General features: G+C 39.1%; 2 protein-coding genes across 4 annotated transcripts in view; both read left to right on the top strand.

Annotated features, from left to right (window-relative positions):
* Nucleotides 1-3,469, top strand: part of arrdc1a (arrestin domain containing 1a) — a 14,652-nt gene extending 11,183 nt beyond the window's left edge. The window contains exon 8 of the mRNA XM_035659231.1: nt 1,599-3,469. Coding sequence (XP_035515124.1) covers nt 1,599-1,636 — 38 coding nt within the window. The 3' untranslated portion in view covers nt 1,637-3,469. The remainder of the gene's footprint in view (nt 1-1,598) is intronic.
* Nucleotides 3,470-5,044: 1,575 nt separating this feature from the next.
* Nucleotides 5,045-22,589, top strand: part of ehmt1a (euchromatic histone-lysine N-methyltransferase 1a) — a 19,734-nt gene continuing 2,189 nt past the window's right edge. Inside the window, exons 1-22 of one of the 3 annotated variants that reach the window (XM_035658699.1) lie at nt 5,045-5,171; nt 5,531-5,969; nt 6,696-6,837; nt 7,939-8,021; nt 8,429-8,654; nt 8,832-8,977; nt 9,366-9,509; nt 9,812-9,970; nt 10,816-11,114; nt 11,261-11,344; nt 11,450-11,538; nt 11,621-11,727; nt 12,190-12,312; nt 13,210-13,311; nt 13,433-13,537; nt 15,031-15,185; nt 16,484-16,651; nt 18,801-18,945; nt 19,568-19,645; nt 20,165-20,280; nt 21,437-21,523; nt 21,631-21,709. In XM_035658699.1, coding sequence (XP_035514592.1) covers nt 5,580-5,969; nt 6,696-6,837; nt 7,939-8,021; nt 8,429-8,654; nt 8,832-8,977; nt 9,366-9,509; nt 9,812-9,970; nt 10,816-11,114; nt 11,261-11,344; nt 11,450-11,538; nt 11,621-11,727; nt 12,190-12,312; nt 13,210-13,311; nt 13,433-13,537; nt 15,031-15,185; nt 16,484-16,651; nt 18,801-18,945; nt 19,568-19,645; nt 20,165-20,280; nt 21,437-21,523; nt 21,631-21,709 — 3,027 coding nt within the window. In that variant the 5' untranslated portion in view covers nt 5,045-5,171; nt 5,531-5,579. Of the gene's footprint in view, nt 5,237-5,530; nt 5,970-6,695; nt 6,838-7,938; nt 8,022-8,428; nt 8,655-8,831; nt 8,978-9,365; nt 9,510-9,811; nt 9,971-10,815; nt 11,115-11,260; nt 11,345-11,449; nt 11,539-11,620; nt 11,728-12,189; nt 12,313-13,209; nt 13,312-13,432; nt 13,538-15,030; nt 15,186-16,483; nt 16,652-18,800; nt 18,946-19,567; nt 19,646-20,164; nt 20,281-21,436; nt 21,524-21,630; nt 21,710-22,589 lie in introns of all 3 variants that reach the window. The other 2 variants (XM_035658700.1, XM_035658701.1) reach the window with 2 other exon arrangements.

Below are 22,589 nucleotides of genomic sequence, written 5' to 3'. Positions count from 1 at the left end.
CTGCCCCCCTTTCCTGTCTGTCTTCAGCTGTCTCTATCATAAAGGCAATAAAAAGCCCAAAAAAAAAATACTTTAGAAAAGGGCAATCAATCCACTTTCATATGTGGTCCAAATCAGAACAAGTCTGATTCTTTTCAATGTGACCTGAGTCTGAGCAATAAATTAGAACTGAATGTAGTCTTAGTGTTATATAACGGAACGGATCCCTACAGAGATGGTGATAGAAATAGAGATAAGCCTTTTGTCAAAGAGTAAGATCCTTTTTGTTTAACCACAAACAGCCTGTATATGTTGGAAAAATGCATGGAGACAGAAGTTCATGAACAGCCTTTGCGGGATTTATTCAAATCGATACAATATAGTTCCAAGAAGTCTTCAGAAAACCAAGTACAATCACAGAACAACCACAGAACCCTTAAACGTCCATCGAGGCTTCTAGTCTTATACCTCTCATTGACGTCTTTTCTCGCCAGCAGTTGGTCTTTTCTCATCAGCGGTTGGCTAGTTATCAATTTTCCTTACAATGGTTGGCTAGTTATCAATTTTCTTTATAATTCAACATGTTATCTAATTTCGACAGAAGCGGATGGGAGCTGGGAACTGGTCGTTTCCAGTTGTGTGTCAAGGTGTTCTCCAATGTTCCCCTGGGTCCGTCCTTACAGGACGCTCTCAGTGTTTACAGAACAGGAAACTGTTCTTAATGTTCCAAATATACTCCATTAATATTGTACTAATATTTTTCACCACATAGTCCCCCCTGAGAATCAGAAGATGTCACTTAACAAGGCTTATCAGGTCTTACTTGTGACTACAATTACATATATGACTCAAATTAATATGTGATTACAATATGTGACTTACATACTTAAATGACAAAAAATGAATAACTCATGAATACAAGTGTAATACCACCTCACATTTTTGAGCTGCCACGCCCTCAGTGTGCAAACCACGAAAACCCTGTCGGCTGATGTTTCATATCTCTTAATTCTGTCCAGGGAAAGTCGGTCTGCGGCCCCTCCCACCGGCGACCATACACTGCAGGCGTGTCACTCCACAATCAGTTAACACACAATTACAGCTACACATAATTGTGTTTGGTTACCAGTGTTCAATGGGTATACTGATCAATACCATCCTTATAGATTACCTGTAAAATGATTATAGCACTTGACACAACCATAAGGTATTATACTGTTTATATGTGTGCTTAAAAGTCTTTTAGTAATCCTCCTTCTTTTCAGTTCTCCATGCATCCCACGTCGTTCTTTTCCTATGTTCTTTTTGGGATTGTCCTTAGAGGACGCTCTTAGTGTTTGCAGAACAGGAAACTGTTCTTAATGTTCCAAATATACACTATTAATATTGTACTAATATTTCCCACCACATATATTGCTATCGCTCGCTTTTTTAGACCTTCCCAGTCAGTCAGTTCGGTTTGGTTTGTCTTCTCATTCCTTTAATAGTTCTAAGAGACTTAGAACTCTCTCTGTTTGTGTGCATGTGTGTGCATGTGTGTTTGCACATTTGGCACATGTGAATGTGTATTTGTACAGTGTTTGTGTACTAACCAACTGGTCTGGCGGTGTCTGTTACAGAGGCTCCTCCCTCTTATGATGAGAGCTGCAACACATGAAGTGGACGAAGCACGAGCAACCTCCCGCCCCGCCAGGATAACGATCAATTCACTCTGATATCAAACAGAATGTTGGACTGTTTGGAATGACCAAAATAAGAGTCCTGCCATTTTAAAAGGTTGTAACCAACTTGGACAAAATGATCGCAAGACACAGAGGAAACCCAATGTAACCTGGTATGATAAGGGTTTTTTTAGGCCTCAACCCCCAGATTTTGTGCATATTTCTAGCTAAATGTAAGAATGCAGAATTTTGATTTGAAATGAAAGTGAATTGAGCTCTGTTGCCCAGTGAACATATACCTTCGCTCATCTATCCGGGGTTATTCTCTCCTTTGGACCAGCCACAGCCAATCAACGCAGCCTTTTTAAAATCAACGTTTGATGTACTTTTAGCACTTTGAGTAAAAGGAAAGAGGAGGAGAATATGCAGAATTTTATTTGCTGTTCTTTGTACAGCCACAGGAGTCATGATTTTAGTTGTAGGTTATCTAGACGGCATCTGTGATGTCAAGTTTGAATTTTTGTTTGATGTACCTGGCAAAACAAACCATCTCATTTAGTATTCATTTTATTTTTTATGAAAAATAAGAAATTAACCTGTGGATTTTTTATTGATCTTTATTCTTGTGGCATATTTTCATTAGAATTTCAATATTTAATACAGGATAAAATGGTTTGTTTGGAAAGGTCTTTTTTATTTGCCTTTGATCAGGAGTTATCAATTTTATGATGATAATGAACAATCCAGATATTGCTGTTGCAAGTCTACATATAGCTTTGTAAGGATAAAAAAAAAAACACTTCCATGTGGTTGAACTGTGTTGTAGTGACTGTAGACTTCCTATGAGAAATGGTGTATATTCTTCTTCCCCTGCTGAAAGTGCGTTGTTTCTGTACATGCCAGACATCTTCTCGTGTCTGAATTCTTTTAGTAGTTACAATAATTGAATATTGCTGTCATTGGAGGTTTTTCTTTGGCCCTTCTCAATGTAGCTCACATCTGTTTTAATCGCAGAGTTTTGTGAATACGTTTTCATATTTTTTGATCAAGTTAAATCCATAAACATGCAGAAAGACAACGGTTTTATTTTATTATTTATTATTTCTGATTGTTTTTCCAACTGCTGTCTGGATTCCAATAAATCTGTTAAAACAATTTTTGTTTCAGTTTCTGTGGCAATGGGATGTTGTTTCTGTTCTTATTTCACAAAGACCCAATTCTGCTTTGTGGTTCCGGTAAAGCAGACACTTGGTATGTTTAAAGGGATGTAACTGTATATCAATTAATGTGTTCTTATGACTTAATTTCATTGTTTTCTATTGCTGGGGAATCCCAGTCAAAAGCACTAAATTCATAATGCACTGCTATTTATTGAGTTTGCCATGGGTCTTAATGTAAAGTATCACACGCGTGGCTCAGAGGAAGGGTGGGTCGTCCACTACTCGGATGGTTGTTGGTTTCGATCCCAGGCTCCTGCCTGCCACATGTCGAAGTATCTTTGAGCAAGATACTCAAGATACTCCTATCTGAACTGTGTGAATGTGAATGTGCATGATTTAGTTACTTTTCGATGGGCACTGAGTGAATGTGTGTAAAAGGGTAAATGTGGCACGTAGTATAAGTACTGTCAGTCATTTTCAAGGAGACGAACACAGATGCAGCAGACATAGATTTCCTCATGTGCTCTGTCTAGTTTAGTTTTACACAATTTGGAAATGATCCAACTTTCCTAAAATAATAATCGGCACTGGAAAGAAATTTGTAGTATCCTTTAAGATCCAATGGTGTATAAGTCTATGGATCCATATTCAAATCTGTATATCATATTGTATCATATACAAAATAAATAAATATGTCAAAATCTTGTGCATTAGTATCTGTCTGTATACAAACATATCACAACCTTGGATCTTCCTGTTTGTACCTTCATTTCAGTGCTGTTTTGTTTTTCTCAGATGACATTAAGTACATGACTAATTACGTTTTGATAGGAAATGAGTTTGACATTGACCTTAACTTGACACCCTCACATTGCTTCCTTTATAGAAGTTTTGAGGGCCAAAGAGCCAAAATTATCCAATGTTTCAAAAGCAAAAATTTGAGAAAAGTCTAAAAAATGAATACAAATGTGTTTAGCAGAGCTGTTTTTCCCCCACTCCATTAATCATCTCACAACCTCTCAGGGACCAATCACTGCTGGGTACAACTAAACCAAAATGCTGAGCAGCTACAACAGTAAAATGCTGCTTCCACACTGATACATCAGTATTAACAATCTAAGTAGTACACTGCATACAAGAAAATGTTTTCATTTAGATAACTAGCTTACTTGTGGCTCCATCATCACATCAGTCACAGTGAACAGTTGTACATATGATGCCACTCACTGGCCAAATCAGAGCACTGCTGCCAAAAGGCAGAACATTGATATTTACACAAATGTACATTTTATAAATCTCTTCCTGTGTTTGAAGCAGTTAAATGTTATTTCTTAAGATATGTATTTTAGATAGTCCCCTTTGAATTTACAGGATAATTTTACTAACAATTTGGGGGGTTTCTGTTCTCCTTTCCCTCTATATTTGTCTCTTTAGATATTATCTTATGTACAGATATTTGATTTTGTCTGTGTATCTGTCAGATATGTTCTCAGTATTATAATGAATTAATGGCATGATCTGTGAATCTTGTTTAAACCTTGATATACACTGAAGAAAATTCATTACAATAAATATTTCAAAAAAACACATATTTCATGTGATTTGACTGTAGGGTCAAACCCTTAAATATAAAGAATAATATAAAGAATGTTAGAAAATAAAAAGGGTCAATAACTTTCTGAAGAAAAGAGGAATTTATATATATAGCTTGCCCTTGCTTTATTAAAAACATATTTGATTGAAAAAAATATTTACAAATCTGAGGGGAAAAAAAGGATTAACAGTTTATGTTTTTATTTGTGATAGGGTTAGGTTCAACTGAAATCACCTGCCAGCAGAGTGGAACATTGAGACCGAAAACATTTCTTCTCTTTTTCAAAATTTATTTACAGGTATGCATTGTTAGGTTAATATTTTGCTAACAGCCTTTGTATTTCTGTGACTTTTTAATAAAGTATGAGCCTCTTTTCTGTATATATATATAACGTTAAGTTATATATATATACATATATACATATACATCCTTTGCGACAAATTTACAGATGACTGCAAGAGGATACACTGTTCTCTACTTCCTGTTTCGCTTTAATCCCTTAAATTAACCCGCGAAAATGTTTCTATCGTAAATTTGAGAGTTTTACTAATCTTCGGGGCTCACATGGATACAAAAGGTGAATTTAGCTAGCGTCGTCCTTACTGTAGGCAGTAGCTAACAGCTCACCGCTGGACTCTTTCCCAACCCGTCAGGACATTGAAGAAGCGCACGCAGCGCGTCACGTGTCGAGCGGGTGAGGGCGGAAGTGGAAACTCTTGTTTTCCTGTCCCATCCTTCCCTACCTTCGCTCGGATACAGCTACACCGACTGGAGCTGGTAGGATGAAAGTCTGCTGCTGTAACTTTTCTGCCGCGGCCTCGTGTTAACTTTGGGTGATATTTGTACGCGGTTTCCGCTCTGTTTGTCTCATATGACTCCTTCCTGACTGCTGCTCCACCGGGCTCAGCTTTGCTTTGCCTCTCTTCCATCTTTAAGCCTCAATGTGATGCAAATACGTGATAACTTTGGTTTCGCTGCACTATACACTGCTTTACATGTAGAATGTTGCAAGGATGTAACTTACATCCTGTATGAACGGTTGAGTAATGAAAGAGTTCCTCATGTTGTTACTTACTCTGAGACACTGTGTGTTCTAAGCTTTGAAGAGTGGAGTAAAACTAGTGTAAACTTCTCAGGTGCTGCTGTGGTCCGACTGCTTTCAACTATCAGCCCCTCAGGATTGCAATGGATCAAAGTGGAGCCAGTGAATGGCCTGGACGAGGCAGGAGACCCTCCAGTCCCTCCTCTGGGACGCCCATGGGTGCCAAGGGACAAGCTGCACAGAACAGTCAGAGGCCCAAAGTAAAGATAACTCCCTTCCACAGCTCGCCCATAGTCAGCGGTGATGGAGCTCTCCGCAGCAAACGGCCAGGAGCTTCTGGGAGACCGCTGGCATCCCCTGGCAGCCTGTTGCTGGACACACCTTGTCGGCTGATTGCTCCCCCTGTCAGAGAGAGACTTGCTGCTGCTGCTGCTGGTGCTGCTGCTGGTGCTGCTGCTGGTGCTGCTGGGAGCTCAGGGGAACAGACTCCCAGTTCAGGCTCTGTTCTGGCTACAACAGGAGAAAAGGCACAAGCAAGTCCTCTTATTGCCCGTACTAGCGACAAGTGTTTGAAGAGTGTTAAGCAATTGCATGGGAAAGAAAATCTTTTCAAATCCAATCTCTCTCCTGTTGACCAGTAAACATGTAATATTGAGAGAGGAAGTTGAGAATGAGGCATATGGTACTAATAAAAAACTTGGATCCTCACAATACAAAGGGTCAGGAAATAGATGTAGATAGAGGTTGGATATTGGCACATAAATGTTTTAACATCAGTGAGTGTAATTCTGTAACATTTTATGACCTATGGGGCATGTGTAACTATTTAGTGACCTATAGTAGAGTTTAGTTGTCTAAATCACAACTTGGTAATAATTTACGTCATAACTAAATTTGAACTGACACACAGCTGGTGCAATAGGCTGCAGGGTATATAACTTGTGCTTTAGCAGTCAAAGAAGTGTTATAATATTTTGTTTACTGTTTTCCACCAGTTATTACTCTGTGCTGTCATTTGACTTGTTGACAATAATTAAATTAATTCATTAACTAAACACTAGCTCTAGATCGGGCTTTTTCGCGAGTTTTGCGGCGAGCATAGTTTCTCCTACATGCTTGGTTGAGACGACGAGTTTCAGTCCCCTCTAAATCCTACACACTGGTCCTTTTTAAATGTAATAACTGGTTTATTCTTGACTCCTCCTCTCTCATGTATGAAATCAATAAATAAAGTGTTTGTCTTCTTTGTGCCCCCAAAGGCCGCTGGCAGGAAGGCACCAAAATTGAGCCTGGCAGACTCTGTGAAGTCTGGACCACCATCTACCACAGCGCTTCGTCACAGCCAGAAAGGCAAAGGCAAAGAGAGGAGAGCTGTCTCCACCTCCGTCAAACCTCAGTCAGGTTTGTCGATCCTTTCTCTGCAAACTTTAGTCTTAACTTTTAAAGATGCCTGATGGACACAGGTTTCAGCTGAGAGTACAACACATATACTTATGCAGTCGCTGCAGTATGCGACTATGGCTGCTGCACCAACCACTATGTAAGATTTGGTATTTGTGCGATTTGGCACCTGCAGTTGCAATACCACTGTGGTAAATATGGACAGCTGTACAAAACTAGCAAGTTGACAACTTTGCTAGCACAGCCAAACATTAAGCAAGTGCAACAACATAAGACATTGCAAGCCAGCTCTCCGTCAGCATTCCCTGCATCCCTTGGGGGACGCAGAGCCAAAAGTTACATAGTGCAAGAACAGGAGTATGGGGCGCAGACTGGGAATGACAGAAGCACCCTATTACAACTCAGTGTAGCATCAAAATGATTTTAATTCTTTTATTTTAAGGTAGTAAAGTTACATAATGTTGCTTTAATGTGGACAGTTAATAAGGTATAGCTGTAAACCGTGATATTCAGGTATTATGTGTGCATAGATAAAGAGCTGGAATGTGTGCAGACAACAGTTTGCATTTGATGCACTTCACATTGTTAAAAAAATGACACAAATATCAACCTCTGTGCAAAAATACTAATCTACTAATCTGATTGTGCCTTATACCTACAATAAGATTTATTGTTATTATACTGTGGTTCTTTTTTTCTTTGTTTGGCTTTGTGTTTTAGGTTTTTACTCTGTACTGTGTGAGTGTGTATGTTCCTGTTAGCTGGGAAATCTGCTTATTTGAAGTTTCTGTAATCTAAATGTCACATTAACGTTTTAGTCCATCCTCCTCCTATTTGTTGATGTGAGAAGCATAATTATAAGAAAAAGTATTTTCTCATTGCCAGAGTTTACGTAATAAAAGCACATGAAGTTGAGTCTAAATGTTAAAAAATCTCTCCCATGAATACATGTGCTCTTTTTTTAAATGTTCATTGTTTAAATTAAAGAATTTACAGCCCATTAATTGAAAGGTTTACAGTGATTAATCATAAGTCTCCAAGATTATTTCCTGGTGGAATGTTCCGGCCTCCATCTAACCTTATTCTGTGTGCCTTTCCTAGCTGTGAAGAGGAAGAAGAGAAAGATGGGAATGTACAACCTGGTCCCCAAGAAGAAGGCCAAAGCACTTAAACTGCAGGGCAAGGCAGGTCCATTTATTGTTTATTCCTGTGTGTCAGACCTCCTACCAGCCCTCTGTCAGTAACCCAGATGAGAATGAGTGCCTCAAACAATATGTTCACTCAAATACAATAGGGATTTTTCATATGATGTTTATAGTCAGTTTAATTTATATAGCCAAAAATTACAAATCTCAATTAGCCTCTGGGGGTTATAATCTGTCACATATTTTCTAGATTATTGTGATAATATTGTGACATATTGTCCCATGCCTAGTTGTCGTGTTGCACTGATTCTTTTTGTGTTCAGGCTGTAAGAGCTACAAATGTCACTTACTTTAAAAATTACTCTTAATAACTTTAGATGTTGGCCCCAAGTATGTATGTGGATGGAATACTAACACACACAAATGTCATTCCTGTATTTAATCAGAAAGAGGAGTCAGGAACCCGTATAGAGAAGAACAGAACTGCAGCAGATAAGAAACCAGTGATTCTATCAGAGACTGTAAAGCCCGCAAAGCTGCCAGCTGCCAAAAATGAATCACTGACAGAGGTGGAACCTGGAGAAGGCAGCCACGTTGAATACACAGAGCTGACTTTGGACTGTCTGGACCTGAAAGCTCAGGAAGAGCTGCTCTCCCCTCCCCCGTCTAGTGGTAACAGCATCTTACTGACTGATTTGGCTTCATAATATTTATCTAAGATCACCTGAATTTATCATGTCCCCTTTTCTTCTACAGAATACATTTAATAGGTCACATAGGTCAGTTTCTTGGTGTGTTATGTCTAGTGAAACAGTGTGTGTGCGTGTGCGTGTGTGTGTTTGCGTGCAGGTGTAGCAGCAGATGCAGAGGTGACAGAAACAGACCTGGCTGAGGAGTTGCCACTGTGCTGCTGTCGTATGGAGACTCCTCACAGCGGAGGCAGTCTGTCCACACTGGAGCAGACTTGCATGGCCATGGAGAGCACGGATGGAATGGTAAAGATCATCTGAATGAATAAAAACAATGATGTGTCACTTAGATTATGGTCTGTTAAAATATTAGACAGACATCCCATTCAGTTACCGCAGACTTGTTTAACCTGAGAAAAGTGCTACTGATGATACAGTTGAACAGTTTTAGTGTCCCGGGAACTAAAGCTTCATTTAATTCCTGGAATCCAAAAATACCTTTGTATGGAAAACAATAAATATTTGAAGGAAAAGTAAAACTAGAATCTAGATTATATAAAATCTGTTGCTGAGTAAGGTTGTTAAAAGTCCAAAAGCATTAACTCTATTGGAACACTATGGGTTATTATGGGTATTTAATGTTATAACAGTATGGTGGGTTATTTTTGTGAACTACTTGATTTTCTCTCCATAGCTGAGTCGCTGCCAGAAGCGAGTAATGAAACAGGAAATGATGCGACCCTCCAACACGGTCCATCTGCTGGTTCTGTGTGAAGACCACCGGGCCGGGATGGTTAAGCACCAGTGCTGCCCCGGCTGTGGACTCTTCTGCAGAGCGGTGAGGGCAAACAAAGCACACTGATACTGTAGATACTTAGAGGTTTGACATTAGCACTAAATTGTACTTATTTTGATTTATAAATTCACAGTAGAATTTATCAGGATTATACTGGTTATCTATGGGAAGATTTCAGGTAAAAGTTTTGTTCAGTTATGGAGGAATATTGGTGAGATAACATCCTCTCTTTCCTCTTCTCCTTTTTATTTCCACCTATTATGTTTTTTATTCACCTTCATTGTCTCTTGGTTCTCCTTTGCCTACTCTTTGTTCTAAATCTTCCTGTTTTTCTTATCTTTCAGTTTCTTTTTCTTCTTACCAATTTCCATGTCCATCTACCTCTCATCTCCTTATCCTTATCCTCTGTGTCATCTCCTGCTTCCTCTCACTCCTCCCTGCTAACCAGGGGTGCTTTTATCTCAGGACACCCTTCTGCAGTAGCAGGGGGCTACATGGACAGAGTATGGAGTAAAAGTGAACTTATGGTTTGACTAAAAATATATCCAAACAGATATATAAGTAATGGATATATGGTTAAAATAAAGCTAAAAGTAATCTATAACTTGTTATAGAGAGCTAAAAGTATTGGATACATTTTTGAAGTAGTAACTAAAAGTAATGGATAAGCAGTTTAAGTTTGCAGTAAAAGTATGGGTAAATTTGCTGAAGCAATGAAGTAATGAATAAATAAAAATGATCTAAAAAAAAAGACTCATTGATCTCAACAGACAGTTGAAATAGTCCGTCAAAGGTAATGGTAATGGATACATAGTTGAAATGGTTAGCTAAAAATAATAGATAGCTAGATAAAATAGCTAAAATAATTTTTGAAATAGCTAGCTAAAAGTAATGGATAAATATTTCAAATAGCTAAAAGTAAATGGTGGAACTAAAAGTGGTGGATAAATGGTTAAAATAGATAGGTTAGCTAATGGATAAATGGTCGAAATAGCAAATGGTACTGGAGAAATAACTGAAATAGATAACTAAAAGTAGTTGACAAATGGTTGAAATAGATAGCTAAAGCTAATGGATAAATGGTTAAAATGGTTAAAGGTAATGGATAAATTGTTGAACAAGATAGCTAAAGCTAATGATAAGATAAGATAAGATATTCCTTTAATAGTTCCACAATGGGGAAATTCCAAATATATGGTTGACTAAATAGCTAAAAGTAATGTTAAATGGTTAAACTAGCTAAAGCTAATGGATAAATGGTTGAAATGGATAGCTTATGTCATTCCAAGTGGTATTGGTAGTACAAATGCAAACTTGACCAAACTGCAGTGTTTTCCTGCTTCCACAGGGCACCTTTATGGAGTGCAGGCCATACGGCAGCATCTCCCACCGCTTTCACAGAGACTGTGCCTCCATCTTGAAGGATCTCAAGTTTTGCCCCCACTGTGGAGAGGATGCCAGCAGGGCGAAAGAGGTCACCGTGTCAAATGCTGATCCGTCGCCCTCTGTACCCAGGTCGAACCCTGGGCCATTGCTACCCACTGTGGCCACACTGCCATCAGTACCAACCACGCCTGCTGTTCCACAGATACTCAGAGCTAAGAAAACCAGCGAGCCACAGAGGAGCAGAGACGAGAGCCCGAACAGGTAACACTGAACTCATGCTGCTTATATTATCTCATCTTCCCATATAGAATGATGGAGACAGAACTTCACTAAACTATTAAAGAGTAATTAAAATTTAATAAAACTCAAATCAAACAAGAATCTTACTACTTGCTTTCTATGTCCAGGTTAAAGGGCGAGGCTGTGGGCACTGCAGATAGACTACCTAAAGAGTCACTGGAGAGCATCCTAATGGCACTGGATGATGAGAAGTAAGGTTAACCATGAAATATTTTGACATCACTTTGCAAAAAAGTGCAATGTGGGACCTCAGTTTGCACTTTGATATAAATAATTAAGACCTTTATTCATTTTAGCCTGAAACCAAAGAAAGTGAAGTACCCCACCAGACAGCTGTACATCTCTGCAAAACAAGGCGAGCTCCAGAAGGTCATTCGTCTTCTAGGTAACTCAGTTATATTGTTTGACATGCTACGATAACTGTGTATTTTTTAGCCCACTGATATGCCAAACTTTGCACATTGCAGTTGATGGAAAGGACCCCAACTTTTTAATGGAGGGCCAAAACAAACGCACCCCTCTTCATGCAGCAGCTGCTGAGGGCCACCAGGAGGTCTGCCACATGCTGGTCCAGGTGAGGACACTGTGGCTTAACTACAGGCTGCGCTTCAGTCTGTATTTAGTGTGTCTCAGAGTAAAAAGTCAGTTCAAAACATTTCAGTGACTAATTTTTGGTTCTAAATAAAGGTCTTAGATTAAAAGCATTTTATTTATAGAACTTGTATGCACTTTCTATATTTGGAAATAGGGACCCCCTATAAGTTCTTTTTAAAGGTACCACACTAAGATAACAATCTTTAATATGTAATGTAGTAATGTATATTACTAGTAAAATATACTCATAGGTGTTTTTGGTGTAAAATGGAATAAGTTAAAGTGGAGATTCCATAAATGTACATTAGCATAAAGTTATCAAACCCATATACTGGCAACAGTTTATCATTTTTTTCATGTTGTGCTCAGAAATCCTGTTAGGTTATATCAGAGTCTTAATGAGTGATGTTGGGATTCTGTGTGTATGTGTGTGTGCACATAGGCTGGAGCCAACCTGGACATGTTTGATGAGGAGCAGAGAACGCCACTGATGGCGGCCTGTGAAAACAACCATCTGGACACAGTGAAGTACCTGCTGAGAGCTGGAGCAGCTGTCAGCCACAAGGTGGGTCAGTCTGTGCTCAGTCAGTGTCAATTTGTTCTACCAGCCAGATGTGTGCTCATGTCAAATTCTGCTTTCCCATCCATCACTCAGTCCAGTGTCACTCTGCTGCTGCTGCTGCTCAGTCCTTTTATACAACTAGTTTTAAATCACAACATGGATGTGATTCTTTTTACCTTCCAAAAAACATATTAAAGGAACCAAAACCAGTTTACATTGACAGGGTTTTCACCTTTTAGACAAACATCTTCTCATAGGATAAAATTGATGACGAAAACAATTTAAATACAAAGACTTTTGTGTAGCGGAGGATCATAAATAGAGACAAATAAACTAAAAATAATTTATTAGACATTTTTCTTTTCTATTCACATTGTTTGGTCTATAAATGTTCTTCAGTTGGTGAGACAGACACAAGAACATTTTTATTAAGATGGCTTCACACTGTCTGATGTAGGTCTAGTACCTAAACGTGTTAAATAGATGTTGTATTGCACGTTAGACAGAGTGTGGGATTTATCTTTGCAACTTTTTGCTAGGGCTGTTTTCCGAAAGCAGGACCTGAACATCCGCATTGTAAAGTTATTTTCGCTTTGGTAACATTTTTGCAGATAAAATTTGCCCACAAACTGGACACTGGTGCGGTCTTATGCTCATAATAAAATCTCACAAACATGCCCTTGTTCATGTACAGGTGGTGGTTGTGCAGTTTAGAGAGTAGCACTGTGTATGACTGGTTTTCAAGTCATGAAAACACCTGGAAGTTGATTAAAATGAATAAAATAAAATTCCAATGTCAAGTTATAACTTATGGTGCCAATGAAATGCCCTTTCTGTTGGACTTAAACAGTGGTGGCAGCAGTGCAGTCTTGTTCAATGTGAATCATGTTGTCATCCCAGGATATCATGGGTTTCACCTGTCTGCATCTGGCAGCTAAACTGGGACATTATGACATAGTCCATCATCTGCTGTCCAAGGCATCCAAATACATCAACTGTCAGGTAAACACACACACACTGCCTCATTTACTAACTGCTGCTAACAACTAATAAAATAAAATAAATGAAAAGTCACATGTCAGTGTAAGTCTTTGCAGGAGTTTCACAGCTTGTGTCTGTGCAGGATGATGGTGGATGGACTGCCATCACCTGGGCCATCGAGTACAAGCACAAGGAGCTGGTCCACCTGCTGCTGGCCAAAGGGGCTGATGTTAACATCAGAGACAAGGTCGGTGTGCACACCATAACACTCTGTTTTCACACTTCATACAGCATTACAGCTCATCAAGGTCAACTCTCTGACAAGTGTGATCTCATGGGATACATAATATTTTTTCACCTCTATACGGAGAGAAATTTAAGTACAGTATACTGGCGAAGCAGAGGTGCTGTGTCACCTTGAACAAGGAAAAAAGTAGGCTTTATTTTATGTGATGATTAGAAAGGATTTCTAAGTTGGACTGTAAGGATATCACAGCATTTCATTACTGCATCATTGTGCTGGATATATAGTTGCCCAATAATAATAATAATAATAATAATAATAATAATAATAATATTAATAATAATGATGTTGCGGTAACTTTTAGTGCAAGTAAAAGAACATTTTCTCAAAAAGTTAGTTCATTAACTTAAATGTACTACAAGGAGAACTGATGCCTCTGTATGGCCTTCATGAACATACATTCTTAAGGCCTGCCACTGGGTCAGCTTTGGTAAGATTTTGTCCAGAGGGGCCATCAGAATCAACACAAAATAAAAGTTCATACATTTGCTATCATCATCAACATCGTGGCAATTTACTTAAAGGTTTGAGAAGTTGTTTAGATTTCATTGGCACTCATTTGGCATAACTTCTACAGTCCCGTAGCTTATAGGAAACCAATGTCACTCCAACAGCTGCCTCAGGGTTCCCTCTAAGTCATGGACCGCTTTGCTTTAGAAAGGTGTTTTTTAGTAGGTAACTTCATGTCAAACTATGAGGGGTGTTGATTTAGCAAGTCTTGCATCTCCTCATGACCAGGTGGCATTCATCAAGTTAAGACGTGCAATTTTCAACAAGTTTGAGCAGTTTGATGAATCTGACTTGGAACGCTTCACTGAGCAAACCTGATGATGGAAAAGTAAGAGTCAGCCATGCTAGAGGCTCTGTGAGCCTGTACTTATGCACAGCGGTACATAGAGCTAAATGCTAATGTCAGCATGCTACTTATCATTAAAAACAAAGTACAACTGAGGGTGAGGGGAATGTCATTAGTTTTGTCGGTATTTGTTCATAAACCACAGTGTAATTTTGACCTGATGATGACATGAGATGTGAAAACCACATCAAAACCATGTCAACCTCATGGTGGCACCGGAGAAAAAGCCGCTAGGATTGGACACCATGAATTTCTGAAGGCAGAGAGATTCAGATTATGAGACCCAAGTCATATATACCTGTATTCTATATGCAGTGCAGTTACGTCAGCACATAAAGGTGATCTTGTATTTGAGGACATAAATTGGTATAAGTAACCTCTTCTCGCTCAATACTGATATTATCTGTTTGACTAGACAGTACCATACTAAGTAACATATCATTAACTTCCCACTGACAGAGCACATAACTCAGTGGATCATCTTACGTAAAAGCCTGGCCTGTTACTCTCCTACTGTTAGAAGCCCTGCCTCTGTCAGAACATGATGTCAGTGCTGACCTCTCATTTGCTCTTTGTTCAGGAAGAGAACGTCTGCCTGCACTGGGCGGCTCTGTCGGGCTGTGACGACATTGCCCAGGCTCTGCTTGATGCTCGATGTGACCTCACCGCTGTCAACGTTCACGGTGACTCACCGCTTCATGTCGCTGTCAGAGAGAACCACCTGGAGTGTGTGATGTGAGTGTGTAGTCTGGAAACATTTGATATGCCATTGGGCACAGGTTGAAAAATTAGAAAGTTTGAATGCATGAGCACATGCTCAAAGGAGGTGGCACATTTGAAAAATGAAAAATGCATCCCACTCAAGATACACCGGACAACCTGACTGGATGCTGTAGAGAAGCAGCAGTTTAGGGGTTGAGTTCGGATTCTTACAGCTGTCAGTGAAGATCCTATGCTCAATTCAACATTTTAATAAGGTCTATATTTAAAATTATCCTTTAACGTCATGGTTGTATACAATAAATGTTCAATAACAATTGAATTGCTGTAGCACAGAACATAAATATGCACCATCCCATTTATGTTCAGTTCAGTTAAGGTCAGTGGCAGATAATGTTTTGAGTTGTATTATGTTTTAGAAAACCGTGAAAAACTTCTCTTTGTGTGTGAAGACAGATACCTGGACAACTATACAAACTACTTCACTTATTACTGCTTGGCTTATTATTTACTGAAGTAGTTTGAATGTTTGCATTCTGTTAGCAGGGTGTCCACAGGGTCTTAAACAGTCTAAAATCCATAGTTTCCAGATAGCTCACTTAGTAGAGCTGGCGTCCAATGTATAAAATAAAGGACTGAGTCCTATGCTGCAGCGGCCATAGGTTTTATATCCAACTGTGGCCCTTTGCTGCATGGTCAACCCCCCCCCCCCTTTCTATGTCATATTTATCTAATAACTAAAAACAAAAAAAGTTCAGTCCTCTGAATATTTATAGATATGTTTTCATTAGTGTATAATTACCTGAATATAAGAGTCATTGTGTTTTTGTTACCTTAGAATGAGCTGTTTATATCTACAAAGGGAGTGGGTCCTCTTCTATGGAGTCTGCTATGTTTCTACAGTAGCCCAGAAGGGACAAACCAAACACTGGCTCTAGATGTGGCCTTTTGCGAGTTTTGTGGCCACCGCAGTTTCTCCTACACACCTGGAACACAGACTGAGAGCCAGACCTTATGCCCCAGCAGCAGTGTTGGACCTCACTAATGCCCTTGTGTCTGACTGGGCTGTTATTGCAGCACATAAATGGTTTTCAATGGTTTAAAAATGAAATCCAGCCTCAATGTGTCCACAAACTTTGTTCAAGTGTCCATGTACTTTTGGCATGCCTGTGTCAACTACAGAAATATCTGCAGGATATTGTTTTCATTCATATTGATTTACTTGATACACCAGTTTATTGTCTTTTTCAGCTTGCTTTGCTGTCTCTGTTATATTTCACAATTTTTCTAACGTATACATCCTCCATCCGCAGGTTGTTTTTGTCTCGTGGTGCTGACGTCAATCAGAGGAACAGGGATGGAGAGGCGGCTCCGGACTGCTGTGTCTACGGCTCCAAGGTGTGGACGGCCCTCAATGCCAACAAGAAGCTGACTGACGCCAGGAGAGGCAGGGACTGTCAAGGGGAAAGAGTACTCAGCAGGTAGCCACAACTGTTGTGTGTGTGTGTGTGTGTGTGTGTGTGGGTTGGTGTGGGTTGGTGTGGGTTATATAATATTATTAATGTTTGTTTTCTAATATTACATGTACGTATAGAACGGTTATTTATAATACATATTGCTGCTGTCTGCTCTCATCTCTGTTTAGGTGATTTTCATTGGCACTGTTCCTCTGGGAATTGATATATTTCTACCGGTCTTGCTTATGGAACATTTTTTTAAATCTAAAAGATGTATTCTAGAAATGTGTGTTAGGGAATTACAGATAAGCCTAACACACATTTCTAGAATTTCCACCAACAAGGAACCGGTTCTGTTATGGTTCAAACACCTAGTTTTGAGTGTTTTAACCCAAAAAATACATGGGTTGGAATCTGAAAAGTTAAAATAGCAGGTTTTCCTTGGAAACTAAAGTGGGTGTGTCATATTCTACAGGTTGTTGTGTATTGTGGAGTACCCTCTGTTGATGATGCATCTGATTGCTAGATAGCACCAAGGTTCAAGAATCTTGAATGGAACTGGTTCAAGAACCAGAACAAATTTGGTGGAAAAAGGGGCCATAGGCCTTTTCCACCAACAGGGAACAGGCTCTGTTTTGCTTCAAACACCTAGTTTTGAACCGTTCGGAGCATTTCGACCCAACATAAATTGGTTTGGAACCTGAAAATTTGTTGGAACCAAAAAATTGCAGGTTTTCTCTTGGGAACCAAAGTGGGCATGTCATACTCTACAAGTCGTTGTGCTGTGCCCTCTGTTAATGACACATCATTTATTACAATGGTTTGGCTCAAAACTGGTGGAAATGTGGGCTGGTTTGCTATATAGCACCAAGGTTCCAGGAATCTTGAACGGAACCTGTTCAAGAACAACTAATAAGGTCAAATTATTGCCTTACAAATAACTTTATTGTCCCCGAGGGGATATTTGTCTTGGGCACAGTGCTACAATGTGTTGCTTTGCATAAAAGAAATCAGAAAACCAACATGAAACATTTTAAAACATGCAAGACACTATGCTTTTAACACTGACAGCTTAAAGAGAGAGACCTTTAGAATTAAAGTGCTAAAGTGCTGGCATATTTATTGCACATTGCTTAGATTTAGTATTAGAGTTCAGAAGCTTGATGGAGGTTGGGACGAACAATAGCCTCAGTCGTTTTGATTTGCACTTTGGCAGACGGAGTCTTCTTCCTAATGGCAGAATGCAATGCTTTTATTATTAGATGGTTTTCAGTCTGGTTTTTAAACCTTTGCTCCAAAATTAAAGCTGCATTCATTCAGTATTATTTTGGCCACTTGTGGGCAGAATTCTACAACAAGATCAGCGTGTTAGCAAATGCATCCAGCAGACAAAGAGCAACATTCATTTGAAGTGATGTTTCTGTCCACCCCAATGAATGTATTTAGAGATGCACAATCCACCTTTTTCCACTTTTCCAAACTCCGTATCCTACTGTACGTTATACATTGGTTACAAACCTAAACAACCCATACTACCCCTGTAGGCACAGAGCTGCAGTAGGCACATTGTTAGCAATGCTTAGCATAACGGAAGCAGGGGGAAACAGCTACTCTGCTCTGTTAAGTGAAAAATACACCTAACATTCTAAAGCTTACTGATTAACACACTGCAGCGTGTTTATTTAAGCCGTAAACAAACAGACAGACATGTGCTGGACACCATTAAACTCTTTTTCTTTTTCAATTTCTGTTTGTGTAAGTGTTGGTAGGCATATTTTTCACTTTGGACAGAGCCAGGCTGTTTCCCCCTGTTACTAGTCTTCATGCTAAGATAGGAAATCACTCCCTGACTTAAGCTCTCTGCTTATCACACAGATATGAGATTGATCTTCTGTTAACTATTCCCACTGAACAAATGAGACACAGGTCTATGTACCATGTACACCACTGCATTCATGACAATAGAGTTGCTTATTTTTTCTTCATCTGCTTGTCATTAATCCTAGAAATAGATGATTTTGTATACTTAAATAGATCCTGTATAAGTCCTGTCAGTTTTCCACATTATGTTTTAATTACTTGTAGTATTCTCTTGATATAGTTATTTATATATATGCTCATACTTTCCCCCCCATATATATTTGAATAAAGACATAATTTTTCCTTCTCTTAGGGACATTTCTCGGGGCTATGAGGCAGTTCCTATCACCTGTGTTAATGGTGTCGACAGCGAGCCGTGCCCTGAAAACTTTAAATACATACCAGACAACTGTGTCACCTCCCCACTGAACATAGACAAGGACATCACTCACTTACAGGTGAAACTTCAGCTCTCTGTAGCTATTATTTATTACAGTGCTCTAAAGAAGGTAGAACAAGACACATTTAATATCTCTGTGTGTATTTAAAGAATGAGTCTGGTTATATTCTATACTTTTGTTACAGTCAACAAGTCCCATGTACACACCCAAACCAACAATGAATGTATCTACTGACAAAGCCTGATATATATTCTTCCTCTGTGACATAGAGCTCCACACCAAAAACTATTATAAACATTACCAGGAACACACACACTAAAGTTTATTTTGACTCAATCCCTCATACACCGTCCTGCTGCCCCAACTCAGTAGAGCACCAAATGTGGATTAATCTGCTTCTAAAAATAGTCCCCAACAAATTCACTATTTCCTCCTTTTTGAGAATTTCTTTTAATAAAACTACAGTGTGAGCTGGGGGACTCCCTTTAACCAAATATCAGTTTTTCATTGTCCAGTTGAAAAGAGAAAAACACTCCAGTTTGAGTAAACTGCTACAAACAGGCTTGCTGTTTCTATTTTTCCGCCATGCTGTCATATTATGTACATTAAATTAAACCATTGAGTCATATAAAATGTCATAATACCTGACTTATAATAGATCACTGATTGTGTCATTCAGCACTGCAGCTGCACAGACGACTGCTCGTCCAGTACCTGCGTGTGCGGCCAGCTCAGTCTGCGATGTTGGTATGACAGCGTAAGTTCACACACACACACACACGATGTGATGATATGATTTTGACAGGTCTTGAAAATTGATTGGATTAATGAAGTTAATGTTACGTTTGTGAAGTTGCATTTGTCAATCTTTTTTTTGCATTTTGGGGAGAAATTTCTATTGATCATACTGAAGTAGCTACAAAATGAAACCGTCATGGTACCAGTTCCCTTTTCCTTCATATCCTTTGTACTTTTATTGTCAGTATGTAAAAATATAAATGTAAAATAATTCTTAAATTGCATTAATAATGGACTTAGTCTTATATTTAACCTGTAGAACCTGCAGAAACCCTGTATTTACAGATTCAAATTTCCATTAGCTTTCCTCCAAAACAGAGGGTACAGGTTTTAGACTACCTGCTTAATTATTTTCTTTTCTCAAATTATTTTTAGCTAAGCTAAAGAATCAAACACCTGTCTGTCTGGAAACAGCAGATACAATCTGTGTTTTTATCCCTGGTAGCAGTTTGAAACATGTTGCTTGGTGTGTATGTAGGAGGGTCGACTACCTCTGGACTTCTGTCAGCGGGAGCCTCCAGTGCTGTTTGAGTGTAACCACGCCTGCTCCTGCTGGAGGACCTGCAGGAACCGAGTGGTCCAGAACGGAATGAGGTGACCTATTCCACTTTTTGGTTGTGTGTTTGCTTGATGCAAAGCAGAAAGTGTTTTTAACACACCTGAAGCTGTTTGGTAGCTGCCAAAAAAATCATAAGAAGCTTTTTAATTGCAGATTGATGTGTAGCTCTCTTAATCCATCACTGTTCTAAAGTTTTAATATCTAAGGATAAAACAAAAACACAAGGGGACTGGGCTACTTCCAGAGACTGCATACTGACCCCATTTATACTTGTCATTTCAAGTGTCTCATATACAGATAAAATCCAGGTTCCACTGTTATTGTCTGTCTATTAGATTTCAATCCATTTCAAATGCTTCTTGGTTGTGTTTACATGGTCATGGACGGTTTACCAGCTGAGTTAAACCCCATGCCACAGGGATTAAGCCTCAGGTTCTCTGTTTACCAATCAGTTTACACTCAAGAAGTCATGTTACTCAGTGAAACCATGTTATCCTGGTTATAGTTTCAGCTACACACTTGGAAGGCGAGTGATATTCAGCTTGTTGCAAGGAGTGAAATATATCTTTATTGTCCACCAGCTTGGAATTTTGGCTTCGGCTCACCAAAACAAGATACAGCATCAGCAACTGACAAGTAGTTAGTAAAACAAGCACATTGACAAGGTCACGTCACACATTTAGAAACAGCTCATGCCGGTGTCTGTAGCTTAAATCTCATCAGGCACTTTCTAGAATTCACAATATTAATGGTCCTTGGGATGTAGGTCCCAGAGCGCCAAGGCACAAACTGGCTGCAATCTTTGGCTAGATGCCACTTAATCTTACATTAAGTGGCATAAAGTCCCGTATTAAGACTTTTAATTAATTTAGTGATCACAAAAAATTGTTTTAAAATAGATTTTCCTCAAACTAACTGACGCACATACAACCTTGGCACATAAGTACTAGTTGGTTGCTTCACTGTGTGCACTGTACTAGAGATGACAGTGTACATGCAAAGGACAGGTTGTATACCAGGCCAGTGAAAAAGGGACTCAATTTTCTGTTCCAGGAAAAAGATAAGCTATCTAGGTTGTTTTTCTCCCTTAAAACTGTGTTTTTTTAATAACATCAATGTCATTTTTTTCCTTATTGTTCCTTCCGCTCCATCAGCTGCTGGACGAGATCATTGCCTTGTCATTTGTTTCAGAGCCCGGCTGCAGGTCTTCAGGACACAGAAGATGGGCTGGGGAGTGAGGGCCATGCAGGATATCCCTCAAGGAACATTCATTTGCGAGTGAGGACAGGCTGTCATAAGAGAAAGGACTGAATTCAGAGTTTTACAGCATGAAATATTAAACAGCAGCTGCACTCTGAGCTCTCCCTCCCTCCATGCTTCCACAGGTATGTTGGGGAGATCATCACTGACGCAGAGGCCGACAAAAGGGAGAATGACTCTTTCCTCTTCACCCTCGACAATAAGGTGACTGAAATAGTTCACATGAATTTTTAAAGCTGCACTAGGCGACATGTTGGTTCTGAGGCATAATTGCACGTAGGAAGTGTTTACCAACTTGGCCATTCTGCTTGGTAAAAGAAAAAAGAGGAAAAAAAAAGAGCTGATGGTCCCGAGTCCAGCTTTCTGCAGACAATGCTCTGTTAGTACTGGTTTCTATTTTACTTTCAGAGTTTTGATTTGTCACCAGTGACCATATTGGCACTAGGGCTTGTATTTAGCAAGCGTCTCTGAATCACTGTTTTTCAGACATATATTTACACATAAGTTTACAGTTGCAGTTTGTAGAATTTGACAAGAGCAAAAATAAAAACGCAGAAAATACTAATAGAAAATAGAAAATTAAGCTTTTATGGGCATGTAACAAAGGTTAGCTCGCCTCTGAATTTTGCTGCATTTTGGACAGTTTTGGAGTGAAATGTCACTTCCTGTGCCCACTATGTGGTGCTAGAGAATGGCCAATAAATATACATTATGTGCCAGCATATCATGTGTAAACTATCAGATGCATCCATGCAGGGCTTAATTCAGAATCTCAGACCAAAACAATGGGACAGAAATAAAATACAACTCACCAAAAGCATTTTTTTAGTTTTTCCAACAATCAATAACTCTGGTTTTTGTCAAAATAAACCCTTAATACACCAAGTTAGATGTGAAAATATTCATGAAAAGGACCACAGTGGTACAAAGTAACACCAAACCTTGGGGATGAATGCACATGTTAAAGTCTCTCCCATAAAAGTATTTTTTGCCACTGACAGGCTCAGATTGTTATTCTTAATAATTGAGTATTCTAACAGAAACTCCCTAAAACCATCTTTGTTAGTCTTTCCACTGTTACAAC

Source organism: Morone saxatilis, unplaced genomic scaffold, assembly GCF_004916995.1.
Source record: "Morone saxatilis isolate NCDOM2014 unplaced genomic scaffold, NCSU_SB_2.0 Contig16, whole genome shotgun sequence".
Classification (NCBI taxonomy): Eukaryota; Metazoa; Chordata; class Actinopteri; family Moronidae; genus Morone; species Morone saxatilis.
The sequence above is the reverse complement of the archived record's forward strand: the minus strand, read 5'-3'. Positions and strand labels throughout refer to the sequence as shown.